Source organism: Notolepis coatsorum (genome assembly GCF_963971535.1).
Source record: "Notolepis coatsorum genome assembly, chromosome: 11".
NCBI lineage: Eukaryota > Metazoa > Chordata > Actinopteri > Aulopiformes > Paralepididae > Notolepis > Notolepis coatsorum.
The window spans coordinates 71,658,034-71,684,965 of record NC_140175.1 but is presented as its reverse complement, the minus strand read 5'-3'; the positions used below and the strand labels follow the sequence as shown (position 1 = coordinate 71,684,965).

General features: G+C 43.4%; 1 protein-coding gene across 1 annotated transcript in view; it reads right to left on the bottom strand.

The window, feature by feature from the left end:
- Positions 1-26,932, bottom strand: part of LOC311237365 (chondroitin sulfate proteoglycan 4-like) — an 89,205-nt gene that overhangs the window by 24,674 nt on the left and 37,599 nt on the right. Inside the window, exons 7-16 of the mRNA XM_084325197.1 lie at positions 25,347-26,672; positions 23,589-23,681; positions 21,728-22,228; positions 20,161-20,307; positions 19,430-19,510; positions 13,016-13,210; positions 12,516-12,698; positions 11,807-11,983; positions 4,482-4,680; positions 2,137-2,268 (exon numbers count right to left, since the gene is read on the bottom strand). Coding sequence (XP_084181323.1) covers positions 2,137-2,268; positions 4,482-4,680; positions 11,807-11,983; positions 12,516-12,698; positions 13,016-13,210; positions 19,430-19,510; positions 20,161-20,307; positions 21,728-22,228; positions 23,589-23,681; positions 25,347-26,672 — 3,034 coding nt within the window. The remainder of the gene's footprint in view (positions 1-2,136; positions 2,269-4,481; positions 4,681-11,806; positions 11,984-12,515; positions 12,699-13,015; positions 13,211-19,429; positions 19,511-20,160; positions 20,308-21,727; positions 22,229-23,588; positions 23,682-25,346; positions 26,673-26,932) is intronic.

Here is a 26,932-nt window from a genome sequence, read left to right as displayed (position 1 = left end):
TGTCCAGTCCTTCTCACCATTGCTGGTAACCACGTTGAGCGACTCCAGTTTTTCATCACCAGCTCTCCTCTTGTCCCTGTGGTCCTGGGCAGGCCTTGGCTCGCGCTGCATGAGCCCCACGTCGCCTGGTCCTCCAGCACCATCAGGGGGTGGGGCCCCTCCTGTCGTGCCCAGTGTCTTCAGGTGCCGTCCAGCCCCCTCACCGGGTCCCAGTCCCCGTCTCCGGCCTCCCTCGCCGGTCCTCTGTCCCCGTGCCCGGCCTCCGCTGTCGGGCCCCAGTCCCCGTCTCCGGCCTCCCTCGCCGGTCCTCTGTCCCCGTCTCCGGTCCCCCTCTCCAGTGCCCCTGATCGCCGGCTTCCTTCGGTCCCGTCCGGGCAGGCCGGGGCCGAGTGGGTCGCCGGGTGGCTCCCGTGGAGGGGGGGGTACTGTGAGGATTGGTTCTTTCCCCACCACAGGCTTCTTAAAGTACTGTGATGATTGGTCCGTTCCCCGCCACACGCTCCGTTCCTTTAAGGTACTGTGAGGATTCTGTGATGATTGGTCCGTTGCCGAACGCACACTTCTAAGTCAAGTATCAATTACCATCACGCACCTGATGTGTGTTCTAATCAGCGCCCCAGAGGCTTCATATACTCTGACCTTCTGTCATTCGATGCCGGGTCGTTTTGTGTACTACTGTTCTGAATTACACCTGCATATACCTGCTTTCCCCGTCGCTGTTGCTTTTTTTTTGCTCTCCAGGATCTTTTGTGGAGAACTGCTGTGGAGAACCTGGTTCCCCGTTCGGAGCTACGCCTCGTTATCTGCCCGCTTTACGCGTTGCGCTCTGGTGAGTTTTTGGAAACAGTCTTTTTGGATCATCAGTTTTTTGTGTGTTTGTGAAACACCGAAGAGATCCCGTTTTTGTTTGTACTGGACTCACCTATTTTTGTGTTGGATTTACACTGTGGATTACCGTATTGTTTTTCTCTGGACTCTGCTAACTTGTGTGTGGTACACCGAAGATCAAGTCACTTGGATTATTACTGGACCAGTCACCTCTCTGTCTCTGTGTGTTCGTTGGGCTAACTCAGATTTTCTCTCTCTCCGTTTCCACCGGGAGTGAAAGCTGGGAGAATCTGCAGAGCCGCTACGACGTCACAAGCCAATTCCTCACCACTTCTACTGGGAGTATCTGCAGAGCCGCAACATCATCTCCTGCCAGATTCCCGTTTGTTCTATTGCTGTACTTCATTCCTTCGTGTGACTCTGTAAATAAATACGCCCTAGCTTTTGGCTAACTCTGAAACTTCTCTCTGTGCTGTTGCGTTTGAGGTCGGTTACAAACCTTAACAATTGTGTTTACAAACACGAAACCCACCTGTGTGTTTGCCTCATTCTCCCTCATGGCTCCACATGGAGAGATGAAGCTGTACTGGATATAGGGTTGTAACATTACACCATTCGAAGGTCTACCACAGTATCAAGCAACCATGGTTCTGAACCGTAAGCCTTTCCCTGTAATACTGTGCCCACAGTATAAATGTATGTTGCACAATGTTCATAATGTGCAGTGCTGCACGCCACTACAATGGAGGGTCACCTATCCACAGCTCTCCTCTGACAGCCAGGGGGAAATAATTAACATCACAGTTCAAGTTTGCTAGCAATGTTGAATGGCAACAGTCGACTTTGTAATTGTATATATACATTATTAAACTGCACTAAATTACAAGATTGTGTGTATTTTCCGTCTTTAATGCAAAATAAACTATCCTGATGTTGCAGTGCAGGTCGCTAGAACATAACCTTATCTCACTACTCACGCAGCACGTTTCAGTTTTTCTCAATGGGTACATTTAATTAAAAGGGAGACAAAAAATGAATGCAGTGAAATTCCGTCCACCATGGTATTTTGGTAGATACCATATCGTACTGTGACATTTCACACTGTCACGTCCCTAGTCATGTATTGTATTATACTGATAAATGTCACAGTACCTGGGTAGACCCCCGGGGCTGTATTGTATTATACTGATAAATGTCACAGTACCTGGGTAGACCACCAGGGCTGTATTGTATTATACTGGTAAATGTCACAGTACCTGGGTAGACCACCAGGGCTGTATTGTATTATACTGGTAAATGTCACAGTACCTGGGTAGACCTCCAGGGCTTGGTTCCTCTGCAGGGTGAGGACCAGAGATTGGGCGACTGTGCTGAAAATCTGACGAGGGGCAAAGTTCATGCCATCGTTCACCTGGAAGTGGAACCCACCCGACAACGCACCTGTCAACGGTAAAACAAACAACATTGTTGTTGATACTCTACTATGCTCTATTCCAGTGGTTTTCAAAGTGGGGGTCCTCGAGGGGGTTCCATGGGGGGGGCGGGGCGTCCCCTGCAAAATGATTATTAATTAATTTCACTAATGTTTTATTCAGTAGAAGTTAGAGAATGTATATGTTATCTCTTCGCCTATGTACAGTATAGACAGTTATGGAATTCTGGACAAGATCACATCCAACAGCAAATATCTTCTAGGGCTGTCCCCGACTAAGGATTTGGATAGTCGACTTTGATTGGCCGAAATTAGCTGATAGTTGACTATTAGTCGACTATAAAAAAATAATGGGTCCCTGAAACTAAATCGAATCAAATGGGGGTCCCTGACCTATTACGTATGGATTCAGGGGTTCCTGACATGAACACATTTGAGAACCAATGCTCTACTCTACTCTACTCTGAGTACTCTACACCACTGTGCCCAAAACACACAGGTTTTCCCCCCACAAGGCAGGTGTACACAGTTTTAGCCACATAACCTTTCCTAACTATCATTGAGCAACTTCTGAAATTCAAGATTATAGTTACACTTTTCCATAGTCATCCTGCTAACCTGCTCATCCTACTAACCTGCTCTTCCTACTAACCTACTCTTCCTACTAACCTACTCTTCCTACTAACCTGCTCATCCTGCTAACCTGCTCATCCTGCTAACCTGCTCTTCCTACTAACCTGCTCAGCCTGCTAACCTACTCATCCTGCTAACCTACTCTTCCTACTAACCTGCTCTTCCTACTAACCTGCTCTTCCTACTAACCTGCTCTTCCTACTAACCTACTCTTCCTACTAACCTGCTCTTCCTACTAACCTGCTCATCCTGCTAACCTACTCTTCCTACTAACCTGCTCTTCCTGCTAACCTGCTCTTCCTACTAACCTGCTCATCCTGCTAACCTACTCTTCCTACTAACCTGCTCTTCCTACTAACCTGCTCATCCTGCTAACCTACTCTTCCTACTAACCTGCTCTTCCTACTAACCTGCTCTTCCTACTAACCTGCTCATCCTACTAACCTGCTCTTCCTACTAACCTGCTCATCCTGCTCTTCCTACTAACCTACTCTTCCTACTAACCTGCTCTTCCTGCTAACCTGCTCTTCCTACTAACCTACTCTTCCTACTAACGTGCTCTTCCTACTAACCTGCTCTTCCTACTAACCTGCTCTTCCTACTAACCTGCTCATCCTACTAACCTGCTCTTCCTACTAACGTGCTCTTCCTACTAACCTGCTCTTCCTGCTAACCTGCTCTTCCTACTAACCTGCTCTTCCTGCTAACCTGCTCTTCCTGCTAACCTGCTCTTCCTACTAACCTGCTCATCCTGCTCTTCCTGCTAACCTACTCTTCCTACTAACCTGCTCTTCCTAACCTGCTCATCCTGCTAACCTGCTTATCCTACTAACCTACTCTTCCTACTAACCTGCTCTTCCTACTAACCTGCTCTTCCTACTAACCTGCTCTTCCTACTAACCTGCTCTTCCTACTAACCTGCTCATCCTACTAACCTGCTCTTCCTACTAACGTGCTCTTCCTACTAACCTGCTCTTCCTGCTAACCTGCTCTTCCTACTAACCTGCTCTTCCTGCTAACCTGCTCTTCCTGCTAACCTGCTCTTCCTACTAACCTGCTCATCCTGCTCTTCCTGCTAACCTACTCTTCCTACTAACCTGCTCTTCCTAACCTGCTCATCCTGCTAACCTGCTTATCCTGCTAACCTGCTCTTCCTGCTAACCTACTCTTCCTACTAACCTGCTCTTCCTAACCTGCTCATCCTGCTAACCTGCTTATCCTCCTAACCTGCTCATCCTGCTAACCTGCTAACCTGCTCATCCTGCTAACCTGCTCATCCTGCTAACCTGCTCATCCTACTAACCTGCTAACCTGCTCATCCTGCTAACCTACTAACCTGCTAACCTGCTAACCTGCTCTTCCTGCTTTATGAAATGCACCCCTATTGTCCAGTCAAGATGCATCTCTGATTCTAGTTACTCGACTCTACTCTATACTATTTTACTCTACTCACAATGTGTACAAACACCAGAACACCTGTTGTCCAGTCAGGATGTCTATCTGATTATATTTACTCTACTCTACTGTATTCTACTCTATTCCACTCTACACTACTGTATTATATTATATTCCTCTCTACTCTACTCACCATTGTGTACAAACACCAGCTGTCCAGTCTGAATGTGATTCTGTGTGAAGTTCAGGATGTGCCTGGAGGGGGCGCTCTTCAGGGCCAGGTAGCCGTTGCTGGGTGGGGTGACGATGAACTCCAGGCCCTCAGGCTCAGTGTCCAAGTCCTCAGCATTCAGATCGTCCACCGTGACCTGGGTTATGGAGCCCACCCATACCTGAGAAGACGGCACAGCTTATGGTTGTTGTACAGTATCAGCATACTATTTAATTCAGAGAGACAGGGTCAGAGGTCAGGTCGTCAGCGCTTGGATCGTCTACTGTGATCTCTGTTGCTCAGCCAAGAGAAAGGAAAGCTCAGGGCTTTCAAAACAAGATGGTGCTGAGTCTCAACTAGGGGGTGGTCTGGAGGGGGTCCGGAGGGGGGCTGGGTGGGGGTGGTCCGGAGGGGGGCTGGGTGGGGGTGGTCTGGAGGGGGGCTGGGCGGCGGAAGCAAAATAATTTGCAATAAAGAAAGCCAGTTGCTGTAGTTTCCTGCAACTTAAATTGAAAACATAAATTCAATAAAATAGCGAACAAGGCTAAGTTCCAAATAGGTTATTTATTTGGGTGGACTTGTGGAACAGTCTGGAGTTAGAGCTACAACAGAGTAAAACATAAATCAGTTTAAAAAGATGTAAAAAAAATCTAAATGGGTATCTGGAAGAGGAAGTATGTTGATTGGGAGAATGTGTAAGATGTAAATAAGAAATTTAAGAAATTATGTATATCATATGGTATTTATTTAGTATATATATAAATGTATTGGATTGTATAGGGATACAGCGTTTATACATAATTAACAATATAATAAAATTATATAATTTGAGTTAAAAATGGGTAGGAATAAAAAAAAAAAAAAAAAAAGTGTATACTTCCTACTCTTTCGAACAGGGTAAACTATGATTTGTTTCTCTTTGTTGTCTTTTTAATTTTTTATTATCTTTTGTATATGTCAAATGAACAGATATATTTTAGTTTTTATACTGAAAATAAAAATCTTTCATTAATTTATGTACAATGTATACGGTTGAACATGAAAACATATATATATGTTTTATTTTTTATTTTTACATGGTGACACTGGCGCGTTGTCATAGTGGCGCTGCGCAACTATACCATGGTTTAGGGAAAACCCTGAAACTCAGGATTATTGCATTGTTACTGAGTATCTGCTCAGGCTGTGCTTTTTTCTTGTTTTCATTGCTTGGGTTGGTTAATAATGTTGTATGGCGTATACGTATATTCTCAGTCCACTTTCTCTCTCACACACACACGCATCTTCACATTGCACATGCACCTCACTCTACTCACACACACACATACTTTTCATTATGCTCACACAAACATATCTTTCACATTCCCCCTCTGTCTAACCACTGCTCCCCAGACCTGGAGTTTATCACGATAAAATGTCGACCCTTCTTCCTCCCAAGAGAGTTAACGTCCATCATCCTCATCGGAGTGTACATTCCACCACACGCGAACACTGGGGTCGCACTTTCAAAACTTCACGACGAGGTAAACAAACTCCAGACAGCTAATGTTGACGCTGCCATTTTGGTTCTGGGTGATTTCAACAGCGCGCGTCTTAAAAAGGTGTTGCCGAATTTCTATCAGCATGTGACCTGTCCCACCAGAGGCGAGAACATATTAGACCATGTATACTCGCAATTTAAGAATGGGTACAAGTCACAGGCTCTTAGTCCATTCGGTAAAAGCGATCACGCCGCCATCTTTCTTTTGCCAAAGTACAAACAAAGTCTCAAGCGAACGCCGGTGGTCTCGCGAGAGGTTAAGCGTTGGGCCGTGACGTCAGAGGAGTCACTCCAAGCTGCACTTGAATGCACAGACTGGAGTGTATTCCGTGATAACACAGCCAATATTAACGAATACACCGAAACGGTAATTGACTATGTCTGTACTCTGGTAGAAGAAACAATCCCCTCCACCAAAATTAAAATCTACCCAAATCAAAAGCCCTGGGTAGACAAATCCGTCCGTGAGGCTCTGAAAGTGCGCACATCAGCATACAACACCGGGCTGGTGACAGGCAACATGGAAGAACACAAGATGGCAAGATACAACGTCAGGAGAGCAGTAAAAGAGGCAAAACGGCGTTACAGGGATAAAGTTGAACTTCAGTTTGAACAGGCTGACTCTAGAGGCATGTGGCAGGGCCTCAGAACAATGACAGACTACAAAGGCACCCCCCTCAAACTGAACAGTGACATCTCCTTAGCAAATGATCTCAATTCCTTCTATGCGAGGTTTGAGGCTGTGAATAACAACACCAGCCTACAAACCACGGCAATGGGGGGGGGGGGGGGGTCTGCTGATGGAGACTCAGTGTTCAGGGTAACAGAGCATGAGGTGAGACGGATCTTTAAAAAAGTGAATATCAGGAAGGCAGCAGGACCGGACGGCATCCCCGGCCGCGTCCTAAAAGTCTGTGCCGACCAACTGGCCCCGGTATTCACTGACATCTTCAACCTGTCCTTGGAACAGGCTGTCATCCCCACCTGTCTGAAGAAGTCCACCATCATCTCTGTACCCAAAAAATCTACGCCCGCTTGCCTCAACGACTACCGCCCTGTAGCCCTCACCTCCATAGCCATGAAGTGCTTTGAGAAGCTAGTGAAGGGCTACATCTGTTCCTCCCTCCCCATCAACCTGGACCCTCTGCAATTTGCATATCGCCCCAACAGGTCCACGGAGGACGCCATAGCCCATGTGCTGCACACAGCAGCATCACACCTGGACAAGAGGCAGGGGAACTATGTGAGAATGCTGTTCATCGACTACAGCTCAGCATTCAATACCATAGTCCCCTCCAAACTCATAGTCAAGCTCAGGGACCTGGGCTTGAACTATGACCTCTGCCAGTGGGTCTTGGACTTCCTGACGGGCAGACCCCAGGTGGTAAGAGCCGGCAACTGCACCTCCTCATCCATCACGCTCAACATAGGGGCCCCCCAGGGCTGTGTTCTGAGCCCCCTCCTCTACTCCCTGTACACACATGACTGCGTAGCACAGCGGAACAACAACACCATCATCAAATTTGCTGATGACACAGTAGTGGTGGGCCTGATCTCTGCCAACGACGAAAGGGCCTACCTGGAAGAGGTAGAGAACCTGTCACAGTGGTGTCAGGAGAACTGCCTCTCCCTGAACGTCAGCAAAACAAAAGAGATGATTGTGGACTTCAGGAGGTCGGGGGTCAAGGACTACAGCCCCCTCAGCATCGACGGGGCACCGGTTGAGAGAGTGAACAGTTTCAAGTACCTCGGAGCCCACATATCCGAGGACTTGACATGGATCACACACATTGACAGTGTTGTGAAGAAGGCACGACAACGCCTCTACTTCCTCAGGCGCCTAAGGAAGTTCCAAGTCAGTCAGAAGATCCTTAGGAACTTCTACTCATGTACAATAGAGAGCATCCTGACCGGCAACATCACCTCCTGGTTTGGGAATAGCACTGCACAAGACCGTAGCAGACTACAAAGAGTGACACGTTCAGCCGAACGCACAATTGGAGGGGGGCTTCCCACCCTCCAGAACATTTACAACAAGCGGTGCAAGGGGAAGGCTAAGAGAATTATTAAGGACTTGAGCCACCCGAACAACTGCCTCTTTGAACTGCTGCGGTCAGGCAAGCGATACCGGAGTCTTAAGGCGAGCACAGAAAGACTCAGAAGAAGCTTCTATCCCCAGGCCATCAGGCTGCTAAACGAACAATAAACACTATGCAACAACCATCAAATGCACACAGCACACACACCCACACGCACACACTCACTCAAACAAACAACACACTGCAGCACCCACTCTCCACACTTTAGATCACACAAACACACTTTACACTTTATATTTATTGATAAAGGATTTGCACTACAACTCGTACACCTACTGTGAATTGTACCTAAATTGCACCTCGTCCCATTTCTGCCTTGCACTATATAGTATTGTATATTAGTACACTGCACAGTATTGAATATTGTATGGTAACTACGTCTATTCTGCATCGAACATTGTACATATGTCTAAACTGAACACTGTGACCTCATTTTTTTACTTCTAATTTTACTATGTTATTTTATTTCATACTTATCTTGTCTTGCACAGTCTCTGGAGCGTAACAGTAAGAAGCATTTTGTATAAAAGTATTCTGTACTTCTGTATGACAAATATTAAAGAAACTTGAGAAACTTGAACTTGTCCCTTCTCTCTGGGAATGGAGAAGCCTTAAAGATCACCTCCCCTTGGAGGCATGACGTTGACTATATAGATTCTTATTTGTGCAGAACTTGTCACCAGAGCACCTTTTTCACATTCTTCCCCCAGAGAGGGAGAGCTCTGTACATCCCTGAAATCTGAGTTGCTTGTGTGATGTCACTAATAGATCGAATCGATCATGGTCCAATATGTGGTAACTTATTGAAACTGACATATCTTGAAAGAATGCTTCCAACTTGGAATTCGTACTAAATATGAATGGTCCTTGTTGTCAATTTGCATATTAATAGATCCTTGAATTCTCAATAAGGGTAAAGATAGAGATGCTGCTAAGCAATTTTCAGTAGTTTATTGAACAATTTGGTAGAACATTTATATTTACATTTAGTCATTTAGCTGACGCTTTTATCCAAAGCGACTTACAAGTTCTGTACGACAAGTCATCAGGAAGGGCACAACTCTATATACATGTATATTCAACTATTTGAATAACAAATTGTTACTCAGTATACATAATTTATTAAACATCAACTCTACATGTATTTTTAACAATTTAAAAAATTATATATTGAATAATTAGCTTGGTATGGTTGTTCCACCAGAAATGTTCAATAAACTACTGAAAATGGCTTAGCAGCATCCCTAAACTTCTTGTGAACTTCTTCTGACACAATCTCGTGAAGAAATTAAAAAAATAAAAATCTCTTATAAAGAGTTGTTGAAACCTCCACCACTCTGAGACAGACCATACTAGACTCTTATCTGTAAAGCTGTAAAGGAATGTGAATCACTACCCACCGTCAAAAACACTCAAAAAACACCTACGGGAGACTGCAATTCGAAACTGGCCCCTACAAATGTCCTAACCCAGTTGTACAGTAAATGACCAAGTATGGCTTTGTCACTTGTTAGTATTCCAATGTACAGTGTCCCCCCCCCCCCCCCCCCCACCTCCAATGTACAGCCCCCCACCCACCGACCCAACCCCCTCCAATGTACAGTTTCTACGTCAAATGTATATACACTCTTTTTCTGGACACTTTTTGTATCACAAACAGTACTGTATTTGCAAATCTGGTATGTCATAAATGTATAGATGTAGCAGTACTGTCTATCTGTATGTTGTGTATGTCATATATGTTATGATGAATTGAAAATGGGGGACCCTGATGTAAACAAGACGAAAGTCTTTCTCTGGTCTGCATCCCCTTAACAATTGTATGTATTGAGCTGTACTGTACTGTACCCATTCTGCAATCTGTTAATAAACTTTTCAATCAATCAATCAATCAATCAATCAATCAATCAATCAATCAATCAATCAATCAATCAATCAATCTTATCTTAAAGGGTTGTTTAAACCAATCCAACCAGGGTCTTCTATGGTGTCATTCTCAATGTCAAAATATACTATATGTTTGTAAGGAAAATAAAAATGAATAACAAAAAGCTAGGGCTGAGCAAAAATGTATAGTCTCAATGGAATAATACCAAGATGCAATGATGATATTGAGAGGAGATCAGGGGAGGGGACAGGAGTGGAGAGGACAGAAAAGAGAGGAGTGGACAGGAGAGGAGGGGACGAGAGAGGAGAGGAGAAGGGAGGCGGAGAAAAGAGGAGAGGGGAGGAGCGGTTAAACAAACTGGGTGGGTCATCTTACTAAACCCTCTCTTCACTTCTACCTGAAACCTCAGTCTGACAACCTGTCTGTTTGTCTGTCATCAATATGAAACCCATTCAGAACCCACTTTATTATTTCAAATTGTTTATTGTTTTTAAATGTGACTTCAATAGAATGCAGTGTAGAATGTATAGTTTCATATAAAATACAAAGAACACAGTCCTTGTCCAACCTTCTACACTCAACCCCTTTATGCGGCAGCAGTGAAATGCACCCACTGGTGGTAAGATATGACACTGCATACATTAACAAAGCAGAGAGAAGGAGAATACATGTTCTAACAATGTACATAACTTCAATGTCACAACATGATCTGTATCAATTATTCTTCGAAGTAAGACTATCACTGTCATTTAACTTAGATATATGATGGTTCAATGGATGGATGGATGGATGGATGGATGGATGGATGAACAGACTGATAGATGGATGGATAGAGAGGAAAGATAGTTGGGAGTCCAGAGTAGTTGGTTCTAAAATGGGGAAAACATTGTCACAGTGCCCTTTCTGTAACGATTTCCCATGCAGGTCCAAATCCTCTGCCACCCAAAGTAGAATCCAGGGAAACATTTCCTGCATCTGAAAGAACTAAATCAGGTTGAGGTTCATTCAATGTCATAATGTTTCAAATGTCATGCTAAACTTTTAGCCACAGGAAGTGTCCTTTACTTTAAAAGCATTTAACTTTAAAGTCAGGGTAAAGTGAAAATAAATGTGTGTTCCGAGTTTGTCAAACCACAGAAAAATGTGTTATTAACCACCCAGCCATATTTGAATGATTAAGAACATTAATAACTATTATAAAACCCAGCTCAAAAACAGCTAATCTGGCTGCTCAGACCATTTCTCAGGATTGTGTGGGTGTGGTCAGATCACACTTGATTGACAGCTCCCTTTCGGTGCCATTTAATTTTTTCCATTCAATTACTAAAACGTAACGTTTTGCTATAAACTAACAAATCTATCAAATGGACTCTACTTGGTTAGAAAGTGTCCCTGCCTCTCAGATTATGGCGCATTGCATTTCCCATTCACATACATGAAACGGTTAGCATTAGTTTAGCTATATTACACTTTTGAGCTACTTATCAACTCAGGTAGAACCATGCTAATATGATCTAGCTTTTATATAGTGTTAGGAGAGGGGTTATGCTAAGGATGGCTCCAGTGTGTCATCAAGCCATGATTTCAGGTCTGCCCAAAAATCCTGAACACAAAAATGGTGAAAAGCCACTCAATTCAGTACTACATAGTTCACAATCTTTGCACATGTTTTCAGCAAATATATGTTAAATGTTCTAACATGTATAATGTGCTTAGAAAGGAGAGGAGAGGAGAGGAGAAGAGCAGGGCAAACATGAAAGAGATATTTATCTCTCCTTACCTTCAGTATCCTGTTAGCTGTGACTGCTGGAGCCTCGTCATTAACAGGTGCAACGTAGATGTGAACAGTACAGGGCAGGCTGTGCTTCCTGATCTCCCTCTGATTGGCTATGATGGTGAAGTTGTCACTTAGTGTTTCGCTACCATCATGGACATAGGAGATAAACTCGTGTTCCAACTGAGAGAGAGAGAGAGAGAGAGAGAGAGAGAGAGAGAGAGAGAGAGAGAGAGAGAGAGAGAGAGAGAGAGAGAGAGAGAGAGAGAGAGAGAGAGAGAGAGAGAGAGAGAGAGAGAGAGAGAGAGAGAGAGAGAGAGAGAGAGATGCGTAAAGAAGAATCTAGCAATCAATGTTCCTCCTGGTCAAATTAACAAACAAGAAAATACTATATATACAATACATACATTAATCATATCTGAAGATGGGGCATGGAACTCTGTGTGTGTGTGTGTGTGTGTGTGTGTGTGTGTGTGTGTGTGTGTGTGTGTGTGTGTGTGTGTGTGTGTGTGTGTGTGTGTGTGTGCGTGCGAGAGCCAACACACGCTGGTGTCACTTCTAGTGGGTGTGCGGCTCAAGGATCGGATTCAACGACCACGAGAAGCACCAGCAGCAGCGTCGTTGAACCTCCCCCAATCCCTGGAGCAAGCGTCATCATCAAACACGATGGACAGCTAAGAGTGTGCGAGAGCCAACCATCTGTGTTCAGTCTAACCTCTTTGTGAGTGAAGGTAGAGATGGGCATTCCAGGTCTCTTGACGTGTTCTAGGTTTCCGTGGCGCGGTGGGGCCGTCACCTGGTAGAGGATGTTCAGCCCACTGAGGTGTCGGTTGACGACCTTGATGATGTCAGAGGTCAGCGACACAGACGACCCCTCATCCAGGATGATGCTTGACACCTGTAGAACATCAACCGGAATGGGAGAGGAAGGATGGATGGATGGATGGGTTTGAGGTTTTAAAAACAGACTAAAACACTACTCAGACCACAGAATACAATTCAGATTTTCAATGTAGTCCTTTAAAAAGAGCAGTGAAACCAATTAATTTGCTATCGTTGTTAAGATAGGAAGAGGCTAACTGATATGTAATAAGCATCCTATGAACAATTATTGTTGAGATTTGGTGAGTCCAAAATATTTGACTTGGCCAAGGAGAATCCCACTTTGGCTGACTGGTAAATGGTTTTTTTATGGCAAAAAAAAATATTTTCTACCTTTAGAGGAATAAGGTTAGGGATGACATCAATCTCCAATTTGATTGGCCCGATCTCTGTCACCCCATTGGTGGCATCCAATAGGAATGAGTCGTTGGTACTCCCTGGGTCCTGATGCTGGTACAGGATCAATCCTTGATTGACTTCCTCCTGAGTGAAGGAAGTAATCGTCTCCGTTCCAGCACTTTTCAAAACCTTAAAAACACAAGGGAAAACATCTGTCATCTTGTTGTGAATCGTCTGCCTGACATTTGGTCAGGAATCCCTCAGCCGTGGGTCATGGGCATCCCTCGAGGACGGGAGTCATGGGCATCCCTCGAGGACGGGAGTCATGGGCATCCCTCGAGGATGGGAGTCAAGGGCATCCCTCGAGGACGGGAGTCAATTTCACTAGCAATCCACGGGAGTGAACAGGACAGGAACAATTATTATTAAGTGAATCTCTCCATATACATATTATGAATATGCAACATTTTCTTCATTCTGAATGAAATTCTGGCCACTTTCTGTTGTCAACAATAAAAAATTGTTGCATTGTGTAATAATAAAAGAAACGAGAAACGGGACGGGACAGGTGAGCCTATGTGACCAAAATGTCTGTCTTTTTCCACACATAGAAGATCTCTTAATGGGGAAACATTTATTAATCTGTACTGTAGAATATTTAAAGTTAGGTTATACTTTATTATCAAGGAGCAGTGGGCAGCCACAGTGCAGCGCCTGGGGACCAACTGTAGTTCTAACACCAGCACCTTGGTCAAGGGCAATGGCAGGAGTATATGTAGGAAACTGGAGCACCTGGAGGAAGCTCACGCTAACACAGGGAGAACATGCAAACTCCACACAGAAAGGCCCTCTGCCGAGGTTTGAACCCACAACCTTCTTGCTGTGTGGCAACAGTACTAGCCACTGCACCACCATGCCGCGCTTTTGTTTAACCATGGTCTAGGTCCATACTGTTCAGTAAGAGCAATGGACTGGATCAGAACTTGGTGTTGGCTGATACTTACAGTTTTTCTCAATTACTTAAACACATTGGTCCTCATTCTCGAATCTGTTCGTAAGTGCCTTGGTAAATATCTTGGTAAAGATTCCGTACCAACAGATTTACGGAAATCCTCCTCCGGATTCCTGAACGCATGAAGCGGACTTGAAGTGGGCAAAAATTATCGCAGCTGTGCTCCGCTGAACGAACTGACGTTACTTATTCACAACTCCAGGCGCGTTCACGCTTATCTTCATTTGCATACAGACACTCCCCACCAGCTCATTATAAGGGTTGCCTCTCTGCTGTGTTGATCCTTGTATTCAACAGGTAGCGTGGAACCAATTTGCGAATGATCATAATTCGATTAGATTCAAATGTATTGTCATCATACAGCATTAGTACAATACAACATCTAACCAGAGTGCAAATGTAATACTAAAGTTCAAGTTTCAAGTTTGTTTAGAAAATTGTACCAGCATCTTTAATATTGCAGGTTGGGAATCACAAGGTAAAGTGTTTTTGATACAAATTTGCTGCATGCATCACGGATTCTGTGTTTATGGAGGTTTATCGAATAATTTCCCCGACAGGACGTCATGCATCGGTGTGATTTCTTTTAACAACATTTTGAAACATTCAAGACGTTTTCACAGCGTGTGCAATGCTGTGTTGTTGGTGTAGAGAGAAGGGGATATGATTTAAATGTATGGTTAATAACACGTACGCTGTGGCCCGTTTCTCAGCTGTATCCAATCGCTTGCCTATAGCAAGTAGCGTATATGCATATAACATTGTTTAGAAACCTATTTTGCGAACGTTAGAATGTGTTTTTTGTCCATTTTCGTCGAGATGTACTCCGTGGATGACATGCTAACGTCACGTTACTGTTTACACACATTTATTGTGGTCTGTAACTTGGCAACAAAGAGAGCTGCTATTGGTCGAGCGCAAGATACGTGACAGAACTCGCAACAATTACGTCAAATAAAACTACACAGGGACCAGGTATCCGTTCGTGAGGAAATATCTAGTCCCGACTTTAAAATTATGATTGCGCAAAACCGGGTAGATTCTAAATGGAGAACTTTTTATTCCTAAATCTACACCAATATATCTTTCACCCAGAGTGAAAATTGCGTAGTCCGCCGAGGTGGGAACGGGATGAAACAATACAGCCTTCACCTTACGGCCTAATATAGGAGGCCTTGCCTTACCGATGTTTCAATATTACTACTGGGCAGCCAATGCAAGAACTCTGGTCTTCTGGCAGGACTCATACCCGCTAGTAGACCAGACTCATACCGCATACCGCATCTCACTGTATGCCCTAGTAGTATGTATGTGATGAATACACTCTTGAATCTTACCCTGGTGGAAACACCACTACCACCCGTGCATGGCTGGCCATAGAGCAGAATGCTAGCAGTATCTCTCTCCCAGCACTTATTTTCAGCAAAAATGTCCCTTGGGACCACTATAAGAGACAACTTTATGATAAAGAACTCCTTGAAAATATAGTACCAGATCAGAAACGTTTTTAAATTACCAGACGTCTGTCTGTACTCCCATCTGTCATAACCATGCTTTCCCCCCTTCACAATCAGATAAAAAAAAATTAAATGGAAGGAAAAAGGAATAGGAAACCTTTACATAGATGGTCGTTTTGCCTCATTTTCCCAACTCCAGCATGAATATGAGGTCCCCCCGGACTAATTTCTTTCGGTATTTACAAATCAGGAACTATGTTTGTTTAAATGTTCCAAACTTTGAAACATATACACCAATTGCTGTGATATATTCCCTCATGACCACAGAGCCCAATACCAAAGGCCTGATATCCAAGTTTGTAGACTCATTTACAGAACACTATATTCCATCTACAATGCTTGAGGGAGTCTTGGGAGAAAGCTATTCAGGTGGACATTCCAATGGACACCTGGGATGAGTGCCTCCGCAGTGTCCACTCTTGTTCCATTAATTCCAGACATCAGTTAATTCAATTTAAGGTGATACATAGACTTCACTATTCTTGTACTAAATTGCACTCAATTTACCCCTCAGTCTCACCACTCTGTACCAGATGTAAATCTGCTGAGGGCTCACTGGGTCACCTTTTTTGGTTTTGCCCGAAGCTCCATAGGTTCTGGAGTGAGGTGTTCCAATGTTTCTGAAATATTTATAGTGGCTATTTTTGGCTGGTCACAAAACATGACAACACTCAGTCACTCTGAGATACAGACTATACGATATGGCATGGTAATTGCAAAGAAATGCATTTTAATTGTGTGGAACAAAGAGAGAGTACCACTTTTCCAGACCTGGTTGACAGAACTCGTCAGTGTGCTAGACATGGAGAGAATATGCTATGAGAATGCAGGGCAGCCCAGCCAATTTAAAGACATTTGGCAACCTTTTCTTGATTATATATCTCAAAACTGACACAGACGGCTGGGTGATCTGATAGACTATTGGACTTACTTTCTTTGTTTGAAGGGCTAAATTCTTGTTCTGTGAACAAGCATTACAATATATAATGCGCACTATAGATGTCTAGGACAATGTGAACTTATAGAGCACTGTTTTTTTCTTTTCGTTTTTGTTGTGTTTGTTCTGTGTTCATCCTCCTCAGCTCCCTGCTCTAAAAGGCAGCAACTGAAGGGACTTTGCGTCTACTATATATATATATATATATATAATTTTTTTTCAATCTTTAAGACTTGATACGTCTAACACTGGTAGGAGGTACGAGAAAGTGACTGGTTGTCTTTTTTTTCTGTTAATTTGTCGCTGTTGTGCATCACTGCATCTAGGCAAGACAGAATCCATATTAATGGGTTACAAAATAAGGCTAAGCAGGGAGGACAAACTTGTTATAACCACCGGAGGCACAACCATCACATCACAGCCCTCAGTAAAATATCTAGGTTGTATCCTAGATGAGACTCTAGGAGGTGCCCACATGGCCCTAAATGTCCTGGGCAAGATAAGCGCCAGAACAAGGTTCCTAGCTAGGAAGTACATTTTTCTTAACTTTGACTGCCTAAAAACCCTAGCCTTATGTCTGGTCCAGTGCCATTTCGACTATGCCATCAGCTCATGGTACTGGAGCCTTAACAAACCCCTGCAACATAAACTCCAAACAGCACAGAACAAACTAATCAGAGTAGAGCCCCAACATATTTTAACAACCACCTTGAAATGATTGCACACACACACAACACAAGAGGAAGCCTGAGAAATGTAGTCCCCTGTAAACACAACAGGAAGATAGGTCAAATGTCATTTAGATATAGGTGCAGTGGCGTTATTTTTTTTTCGTAGCCGCATTTTGCGGAGACGCTCTCTGATTGGCCACTTCATGTGACATGTGCGCTCAATCGTGTGACGCCTGTTTCTACACCGGTTAAGCTTAGGCACTCTTTCGAAGTTGGTTAAGGTTAGAGTTTGTCTTAGAGCAGGGCGATAGAACACCAGCCCTGATTCCAAACTCTAACCTTAACCAACTTCGAAAGAGTCGCCTAAGCGTAATCAGTGATAAACTAGGCGTTAGGTAGTTTGCATGCTGTACGAGGCGGAAATGGGCAAAGACACAGCTCGTCACGCGATTGGGCGCACATGTCAGTGGCCAATCAGAGAGCGTCAGTCAGTGGCCAATCAGAGAGCGTCTCCGCAAAATGCGGCTACGAAAAAAAATAACGCGGTGCAGTGGAGTGGAACAAACTACCACTCAATATTAAGGAAACCGAGAGTGCTGCAGTGTTCAAATCAAGGATAAGGGAGCAGTTGTTTAGCAACCTGCCACTGTAATGTTGGTGCGACGGTATTATGTGTTGAACCTCTGGTGAACGATGAGTAATGTCTCTATGCACTTTGTTGATGAAAATAGTTATTGTTTTATTATTATTATATATATATTTTTTTTTATTATTCTTATATGCACTAAGAATGCTCGATGTACTTCATATGCCATAATGCCACTTGAAACCAGTAACAACAGGGACAACGATGGGAATAAGTCCTGGACTTTTCGTTTTATCCCTGACAAGGCAAATATAAATATTGATCTGTCAATGTTGTTATGTTTGTTGTTGTCAATAAATAAATCCTAAATCCTATATCTGATGTCTTGATTTAGGCCCCGTTTAGACGGAAACGCTAGCAGGTGAATCCGCAAAAATATTTTTGCGGATGTGCCTTTCGTTTATACGGAAACAGCGTTTTTACGGGGTGAAACCGCAAAAAAGTGAGACTACCTTCCAGGGTGGAATTCCTAGAAACGCTTTGCGATCTCGTCTAAACTATCAAAACGTATAAATCTGTTAAAACGATGACGAAAGGGTTGTCACGGCTCTGGTCGCGCGTACTGCTTACGTCACAGGTAGCAGGTATGCGCCAGTAGCCGAGACGTAAACAAAGCATGTATGTCTGACTTATATCAACGGAGATCACCTGAAGGCTACATTGGCAGTACTTTTAACCCTTTCACTGCCACACGACAGAAGGTTACCCCTTTACTATCACACAACCGGCTGTCGTGTGGCAGTGAAAGGGTTAAATACACAAGAATCTGTCCCGCGGCCGTGAGTGGACCCACTGTCTGTGAGTGACTCTGCTTTGGTGCAATCACATTCCCCATCCACAGTCTGCGAATCAGAGGCAGAGTAGGGCGGGTCTTCACAGCACGTCATGTGACATATGCGCCAATCGTGTGACAGCGGGTCTCCGTCGTTACAGCGTCGTCTGCACGGAGAATTCCACTCCAAAACGCTTGTCTAAACGTAAAATTAAAAGTGAAACCGCAAGATGACTTTTGCGGTTTCTGTTCACAAAACGCTCGTCTAAACGGGGCCTTAGTCTCTTCTGTCTGTTTTGTTTGTATGTGTTAAAACATTGAATACAAATAATATCAAGAAATATTGTGTGTTGTTTTCTATTTGAGTATACGTAATATAATATAATTGAATATCTGTAATATTTGACAGAACCAAGCATTTCACTGTAATGTACATGTAGGCTACTTTCTACGTGACAAATACAGTAAAACAAAACTTGGAACACTGAACATCCAAAGGCATAATTCTACTGATAAAGCATTCATATTGTGTTTTCCATTTTGCACACCAGTGTTCAATGAGTGCTTAGAATGTCTACTCATATGATGTATGTGTTTGTCATTTGAAAAGAAAAGACCATTTCATTTAGTGAAGAGTTAACACTGTTTAAGAGAATTGTAGGATTTAGCATTTTGTGTGTGTGTTTTGAGATTTGTGTTTAGGGTTTTGAGGAAGTCAGGTAGTCTATCAGGAAATGTGTTTAAGCAATTGAGAAAAACTGTAAAAGGGTATAACTCAGAATCTGTATCTGCAGGGGAAAAGGGGTCAGTTTATCATTGCATCCCTACATGTAATTTTTAACAACATGCCTACCTGGTAGTAATCATGATGCTGGTTGTCTCCATATTCTTCTCCTGGTGCGAATCTATGAAGGATGCTTAGGGACGGAGGATGCTGGACAAACAAGGTATTAATACATATTGTCAGGTGTTTTAAATATTCTTTTTATAATAATAATAAATGACACACACACACACACACACACACACACACACACACACACACACACACACACACATATGCAACATTCACAAAATGTTCTGTTACATCACTTGCAGAAAATAATACATTCAGTTTGGTCTCCAATAGTAATGTACTAACCACAATCAAATGTTTTCTCTGTTACAGTACATATTTATTTTGCAAACTTGTTTTACAAGAAGAAATGTGTATTTTGATACAGTACAGTACAATTAATATATTTTTACCTGAGTCAAATTTTTAATGGAGGAGTCCAGATTGTATCCAATAGTTTAACCTAGTTGAGCACAAATGAATGGAAGCGGATATGGACCACTAGCTTAGCTTAAAACTCAAGGAGAGGTGTTTTTTGCCAACAGCTAGACTAGCTGATCCAAATCTACTTCCATTCATTTATGCTAAGCTAGGCTAGCTTGCAGCCGGATAGCTTTCTACTGAATGCACAGACTGGAAATTGGTATATATCGTCTTGTCTCTGGAGAAGACAGTAAGCGCATTTCCCATAATGTTGGTGTGTTTGGTGTACTTGTAAAGAATTAGTTTACCTGTACATCATGTCCTACCTGGTAGTGGAAGTCGTGCTGTAGGTCTCTCTGGCTGTTGTCTTCTTCAGCTTCTTCTGTAGGGGAGCTTCTCCTCAGGGAGCCCAGGGAGGGAGGACTCTGAACAGAGAACACTATCTCTGACGGCCCGTTGTCCTCGTGGATCACCTGGAGAACAAACACCAGCGATACTATTCAGGTGTCTGTCCAAATGTGCAACCGTACGTTCAGATACAATGCAAATAGAATCAATGAATCGCGTCAGTTTGACAGTTGATAACCAGCTAAACTGGTGTGACACTAGTGCCTTTGGTCTCAACAGTGGCATTGTTGACCAAAATATAACCTATTAAATATCTATAATGCCACAGTGCATTCATAGCAGTCTATTTCATATTAATTGTTAAGGTATACCTATATTTGCTCCATCTTGCCTGGCCAATTTCTCACTCACGTTGAAATATAAATAACACCGCTCGCGCCGCCTAGAGAGAAGCTGCGTCGGTTCTTTTAATCAACTTTGCCTCTAAATTTCGCTTTGCGTTGTATTTGAATGTATCATAACAGTGGCATTGCAACATGTGAACTTATGAACCACCACCACTATGTAAAATTTCAATCAAGGCACAGTGGTCTTGCGTATTATACTGTACCACAGTCTTTAAAACTGCTGAGTAATGCAGGGCGGCTACGTGGCGTAGTGGGCAAGGCGCTCGCCACGAAATGCTGGAGATCATACGGAGTCAGTTCGAGCCCAGCGCTCCACATTTGCTTTCAGTTTAGCTGGTCGTCCGTACTAATACACATTGGCCGTATTAGGGGGTGGGAAACTGATGGGTGGGGATCGGGCGTTGTGGACAGCGACTCCTACAGGTCGGTTGGTGCGCCTGCGCAGTAGAATCAGGAAGTGTCGGGGGCAGCGTGAGCCTGCCACGTGTTACTCCTCGCCACTGAGAGATCGAGCTGCGCAGGTGAAAAGATGCGACTGCTGTTACCTCAAGTACCGGAGGGGACTTGTGCTATGTGTGACTTAGTCCACATTGCAGCCGGCTTGTGGGAGGCAAGAAACAGCGTCCGTGACAGGGGAGGGTTGAATTGGATGATACGAAATTGGGATGGGAGAAAAATATAGAAAAAAATGGGAGAAAAAGTGGATAAAAAAAAAACTGCTGAGTAATGCCAGGGACACACAGGACACTGAAGCACTGTGAAGTGTCAATGCTCAAGCGAACAGGAGCCCGGCTGTTCACACCAGAAGAGCAGGAGCCTGGCTGTTCACACCAGAAGAGCAGGAGCCTGGCTGTTCACACCAGAAGAGCAGGAGCCTGACTGTTCACACCAGAAGCCATTTATCTGTGCCGGTCAACAAGAGATTCTGGTCCTCTGCTCCAAGCACACGTAGAGGCGCTTGTGGCTTGCGTAGAAAATAGACCAGATGCTGAAAACTATCGCCGAACATCGCACCAAAAGGAAACTGGCTGTGCCTCCTGGCACTTCAGTGTCTGGTGGGTCTCTGGCATTATTCGGCCACAAACTAAAAAGGTTGAGAACCACAGATGTGAGATGAAGGAAGATGTGTCTTACTTACCTCTAGATGTTCTCTGCTGATAGTGATATAATGTCCCTCATCCAACACAACTGGACTGTTACTGAGGACAGTTGGGGCCTTCTGGTGACTCTCCAGATACACCTTCACAGCCACCCCAATGTCCAAACGTACCTCCCTCCTCCTTTGCTCCGTACGCCCCTCCCTCCACCCACTCTCCCCTGTTCTCGCAGTCACGTTGAAGCTGTCTGACATCTTGTGGCCGTCGTCATGCCGATAGGCCACGCGCCCCACGATCAGGTCTCGCTGGGTGAATCTAGAAATAGCGTCTGTCGCTGTGATACCGCCGCCGCCTCCATCGTCGAGGAAGAGGAAACCATATTTGGGAGGCAAGAAGAGCTCGTAGGTCACTTCCTGTGGGTCTCGTACGTCGAGGTTGGTGAGGACACTGAGGTTAGCCGAGGTAAGGGCCGTGACTCCTCCTTTCTGAGCGAGCAGACCTGTGTTGTTCTCTACCTGTATGTATGGATCCTGTGCCATCACCTAGTATAGTAAACATAGTAAAACAAGAAGAGAAGAGAAGAGAAGAGAAGAGAAGAGAAGAGAAGAGAAGAGAAGAGAAGAGAAGAGAAGAGAAGAGAAGAGAAGAGAAGAGAAGAGAAGAGAAGAGAAGAGAAAGAGAAAGGACTGAATCGTTTAGAGGAGGATGTATGCATATGTACATCAAAGAGACAGAAACCATCATTTACATTTAACAATACGGCATCTGATGTAACTACCGGTATTTCTTGTGGTACGGTAGAGTTTGCTATAGTGAGAAAAACGAACTATACTATAAACTATAGAATTCTCACACGTTCACTTCATTATGACATCAAGCCCTGGTGCGTTTTACCCCTCGTCTATGGCAGAAATGAATGGTATTTTCCTTTCCCGTTTACCAGTAATGTTGTCCTTGATACTGCATGTGGGGTTAATGGTAAAATTGCATTTCACCAAAGGATTTTATGTTTTGTTAAAGGAACACAGCAACTTTTTGGGAAATTTGCTTATTTGCCATCTACCCTGGAGTTAGACAAGCAGATACATACCCTTTTCTTCTCTGTGCATGCATTAGGCTTAGGGAACAGCCGCACCGTTAGCCTAGCTTAGCATCATTCACTGGAAGTAGGTGTGCCAGTGTAGCCTAGTTCCCAACATTCACAAAATACACTCCAAATACAACTCCAAAATGTTCCTGTAAACATGTTGTGACCTGTGTATTTACCACGTGGAGAAAAGAAAATGTATTAGACATTTTAGTTTTCTAAGCAGATATATACTATAATTTTTTTTTGCCGAACCACTGCTGCCTGGGTGCAGTGATTTCATCACCTCAAAAGCCCCATTTTTCAAAAAGCAACAGGGCTTTTGAGGTGATGAAATCACTGCGACCAGGCAGCAGTGGTTCGGCAAAAAATTGTTGTCTAACTCCAGGGTAGATGGCAAAAGATCTGCAACAATAAGCTTGTTTTGGCTAGCGATCTTTCCTCTTTTTAAACTGCTGCTTAAAATTCAAAATCCCCTGCCTTATCAGAGAGAGAAGAATGTATATTAGAAAGCTTTGTTCACAGGACAACAGCTGAAGAGCGATCTATTAATAGTCCATTCATTTTCCTATAACTGCAGCAAATGGCAGGCGGGGTGGGGGTGAGAGGTGTCACGGGTGAGCTCTGACGCTGGGTCTATGGAATTAGGCCAAATTAAGTCAACAATGACTTGTGATGCATGATAAAAGATGAGGAAATATGTCACAAACACATGGAAATACATATGAAGTAAAACTGTGAAAATGTCCTTTTGAAGATTAAAGTATAGTATCTAAGGTCTTATTTACGTTTGACAAAGACTCATTCATAATCACCTCCAGCAGCGTTGATACATAATGCTTCCCGTCTGACACAAAAATTACAAAACGGCCAAAACTGACACCTCTGTGGATGAACAGCACCTTTTTCTGAGAAGAAGAGAAGAGAGGAATTATTACTCTCTACACAACAAAATAACATATGAATTCAGGCAATGCAATGAGTGAAAATAATATGGTAACTTTGCAAATGATAATAATGACCTGGCTTTTTCTTTAACATTACATATTTGAAGCTAATGGTCCTATACCATGTGATGATGAGAGATTATAAAGCTGAATGTTCGGACATTGCTGGCATCCCCCAGGAGTCAGTGTTGGGTCCAAAATTTGTCATCTTGTACATCAACAATATATGTAAAGTATCTACTATATTTAAATGTATTTTATTTGCGGATGACACTAATATATTTTGTACTGGTGAGAATATTCAGCAGCTTTTAGAGGTCATCACATCTGAAATGAAGAAATTAAAAAGATGGTTTGATTATCATTACATTTGAGCAATATTTTATTTGCATTAAATACTCAAGTAAAAATAAATTATGTGATTATTGAAAGAGTGTACTGTATGAAAATAAATGTCTAGGTGTAATAATAGACCATAAAATCAGCTGGAAACCTCACATAAAACAACTGTCAAGAAGCATTTCAGTCATGAGTAAAGCAAAGCACATTCTGGATCAAAAATCACTCTACACTCTCTACTGTTCACTAGTTGTATCATATTTAAATTACTGCGCACAAATAATGTATAAAGCAAAAGGTAATGTACTTCCAGGAAACATTCAAAAACTGTTCTTTGAAAGAGAGGGGGGTTATAATCTGAGGGGAGAACTCAATTTAAAAGTTCTTAGTGTACGTACTACCAGGAGTGAAACTGTGGAACAGTCTGAGTATTGTGCTAAAGCAATGTCCAAACATAAGACAATTCAAACTGAGTTATAAATAAATTATGTTCACGAGGTACAGGGATGAGGAAGTGATTTGACATTCACGGGTGTTTAAATTTTTTTCTTCATGTTTTACATATATTTGTATTATAGTATATATATTTGTTTTGTAAGGTTTTAAATTAGTAAGAAATTACATTAATTTTGAGTAGTGGAAAAGGGGTATAGGATTAAATAACTCTTTCCTACTCCTTTTCGAACATGTAAATTGAGTTATGTTCTCTTTAAAGAAGATTATTGCTAGAGATTAATGATTTGTTTTTGTTTTATTTTGTTTGTATTTACATGTTCGAAAATAAAGATTTCAAATCAAATAAAAAATACCCTTCTGTTAATGATCCTACCCTACTCTCTGTCTCGATGTCTGATATAATTTGCCATCATACTGTAGTAATTCATTAACCTTAAACCTATAAAAAAAAAATCTAACCCTAACTAACCTTACTGTCATGCATTTGTCCTAATAAACTAACCTACACTGTAACACGCAACACTTTGATGAACATTGTTACTCAGATGATAGAGTTGTATCCTTCCTGATGACCTGTCGTACAGAACTTGTAAGTCGCTTTGGATAAAAGCGTCAGCAAAATGACTAAATGTAAATGTAAATGTAAAGTAACACGCCAACATTATGGGAAATGCTCTTACTGATGCCAGTAGAAAGCTATCCGTGCTGCAAGCTAGCCTGGCACAAATGAATGGAAGCGGATACGAACCACCAGCTTAGCTGTTGGCCAAAAACACCTCTCAGCATAGTTTACCTTTAAATCTAAAAAGCGAACAAGGTTAAGATATTAACCTGCTCCATGTCTTGCTGTGTGAACTCAAGCAGCTTATGACCGGTGTCGCTCACGAGCACCAGCTCCCCCAGAGGAATCCCTCGCCGCGTGTACACCAGCCGCCCGTCCTCGAAGTCTGAGTCGTCGTCCCGGTAACGGAGATCGTCCAGCGTCAGCAACTTCTGGCCATCACGGGCAACGTGGAAGACTTTGTCGATAACCCTGACAGGTTTCTGGTCATTGACGAGCTGAATGTTGATATTAAAGGTGTGTTCCACTATGTTTTTGTCCCCCGTCGTGGCGTTTCTGTGTGGCTTGTAAGCGACGGCGTGGAAGGTGAAGGAATCCTGTTTGGTCTCGCTGTCGTCGTGAACGTACATGATCCGCTCCTCAAGGATGTCCTGGTTAGTGAAAGTCGCTATGTTGTCATTAATAGAGGTTGAGTTGGACAAGTTGATCCTCCTTATCTGTCCATGTCTGGGGCCTGTTGTGACGGTGTACCGGACCGCCTTGTTGCTTCCTGTTTGGGTGAACAGCACTTCCCTGGTGACCACTTTGCTCTCTCCCTCAAGGATGGAAAGACCTTTGTTTACTAGGGTGACGCCGTTTGAATCTGCTTTGATGTTGATCCTGAAGTCGTGACTTGATGAGCTGGCATGTTTGGAGAACACCTGGAAGGTAAAGGTGTCTCTCGTGTCCTTGTGCGGCCTGTTCAACAGCTCGTATTTCACCAAACCGTCTGTGATGTTTTTCTGGCTGAAGGTCGAATTTCTTTTCAGTGCCTTGTGGTCGAAGACCAGGTGGCCTTTCTTTGGTGGGGTCAGCAGCCTGAAGTAGAGGTCACTCTCGTTGAGGTTGACCCCCTTGGAGACAGCATAGAGTTCCTCAGAAGTAACCGCAACCTTTTGAACCCCGCTTACCTCCATCTTCCTGCGTGTGACCTTGAAGTGGATCCATCGTACGGTGATATGGAAAACGGCCTCCTCTGTGGCCACGTAGCCGATGCTGATTTTACATTTGAACTGATCCGTGACGTTGTTCTGGGTCTGGAGGCCTTGATACGTGCTGAGGTAACGTATCTGTTCTTTTTCTAGCAATTTCTGAGAGAAGTAGTTGGTGGGTTTCCACTCCCCAGCAGGGTGAAGCCTCTGGAGCTCACCATACTGAGGCACCTCTGTGATGTCATAGCTGATTTCGACCGCCTGATTGACCACGTTGATCTGTACGGCGAGATGATTGGTTGTGATGAGGGATGCCCCGCCCTGGTCCACCACTAAGCCAGTGTTGTTGGCAACTTTTTGTTCCAAATCCACTGCCATGATCCTTAGAACTACGGTGTTGCTCACCTGAGGAGGAGAGGAGAGGGGGTTTTGAATGAAGCAGAAGCACACGTTATAAAGGCGTTTATACCCTGAGCGAAAGTACTTTGGTTTGATAAATAAAGTAAGGGACAGCAGTATACTGTGTGTGGACATTACCTTGGTGAAATAAAGCAAGTTTCTCTGTACTTCCTCAAAATCTGAGCCGCCTATTTGACGCAACTAATCTTGCGACTCTATCATGGTTGCTATTGCCCAGTTGCCCAGGAAATGCCAATGTGAAACTT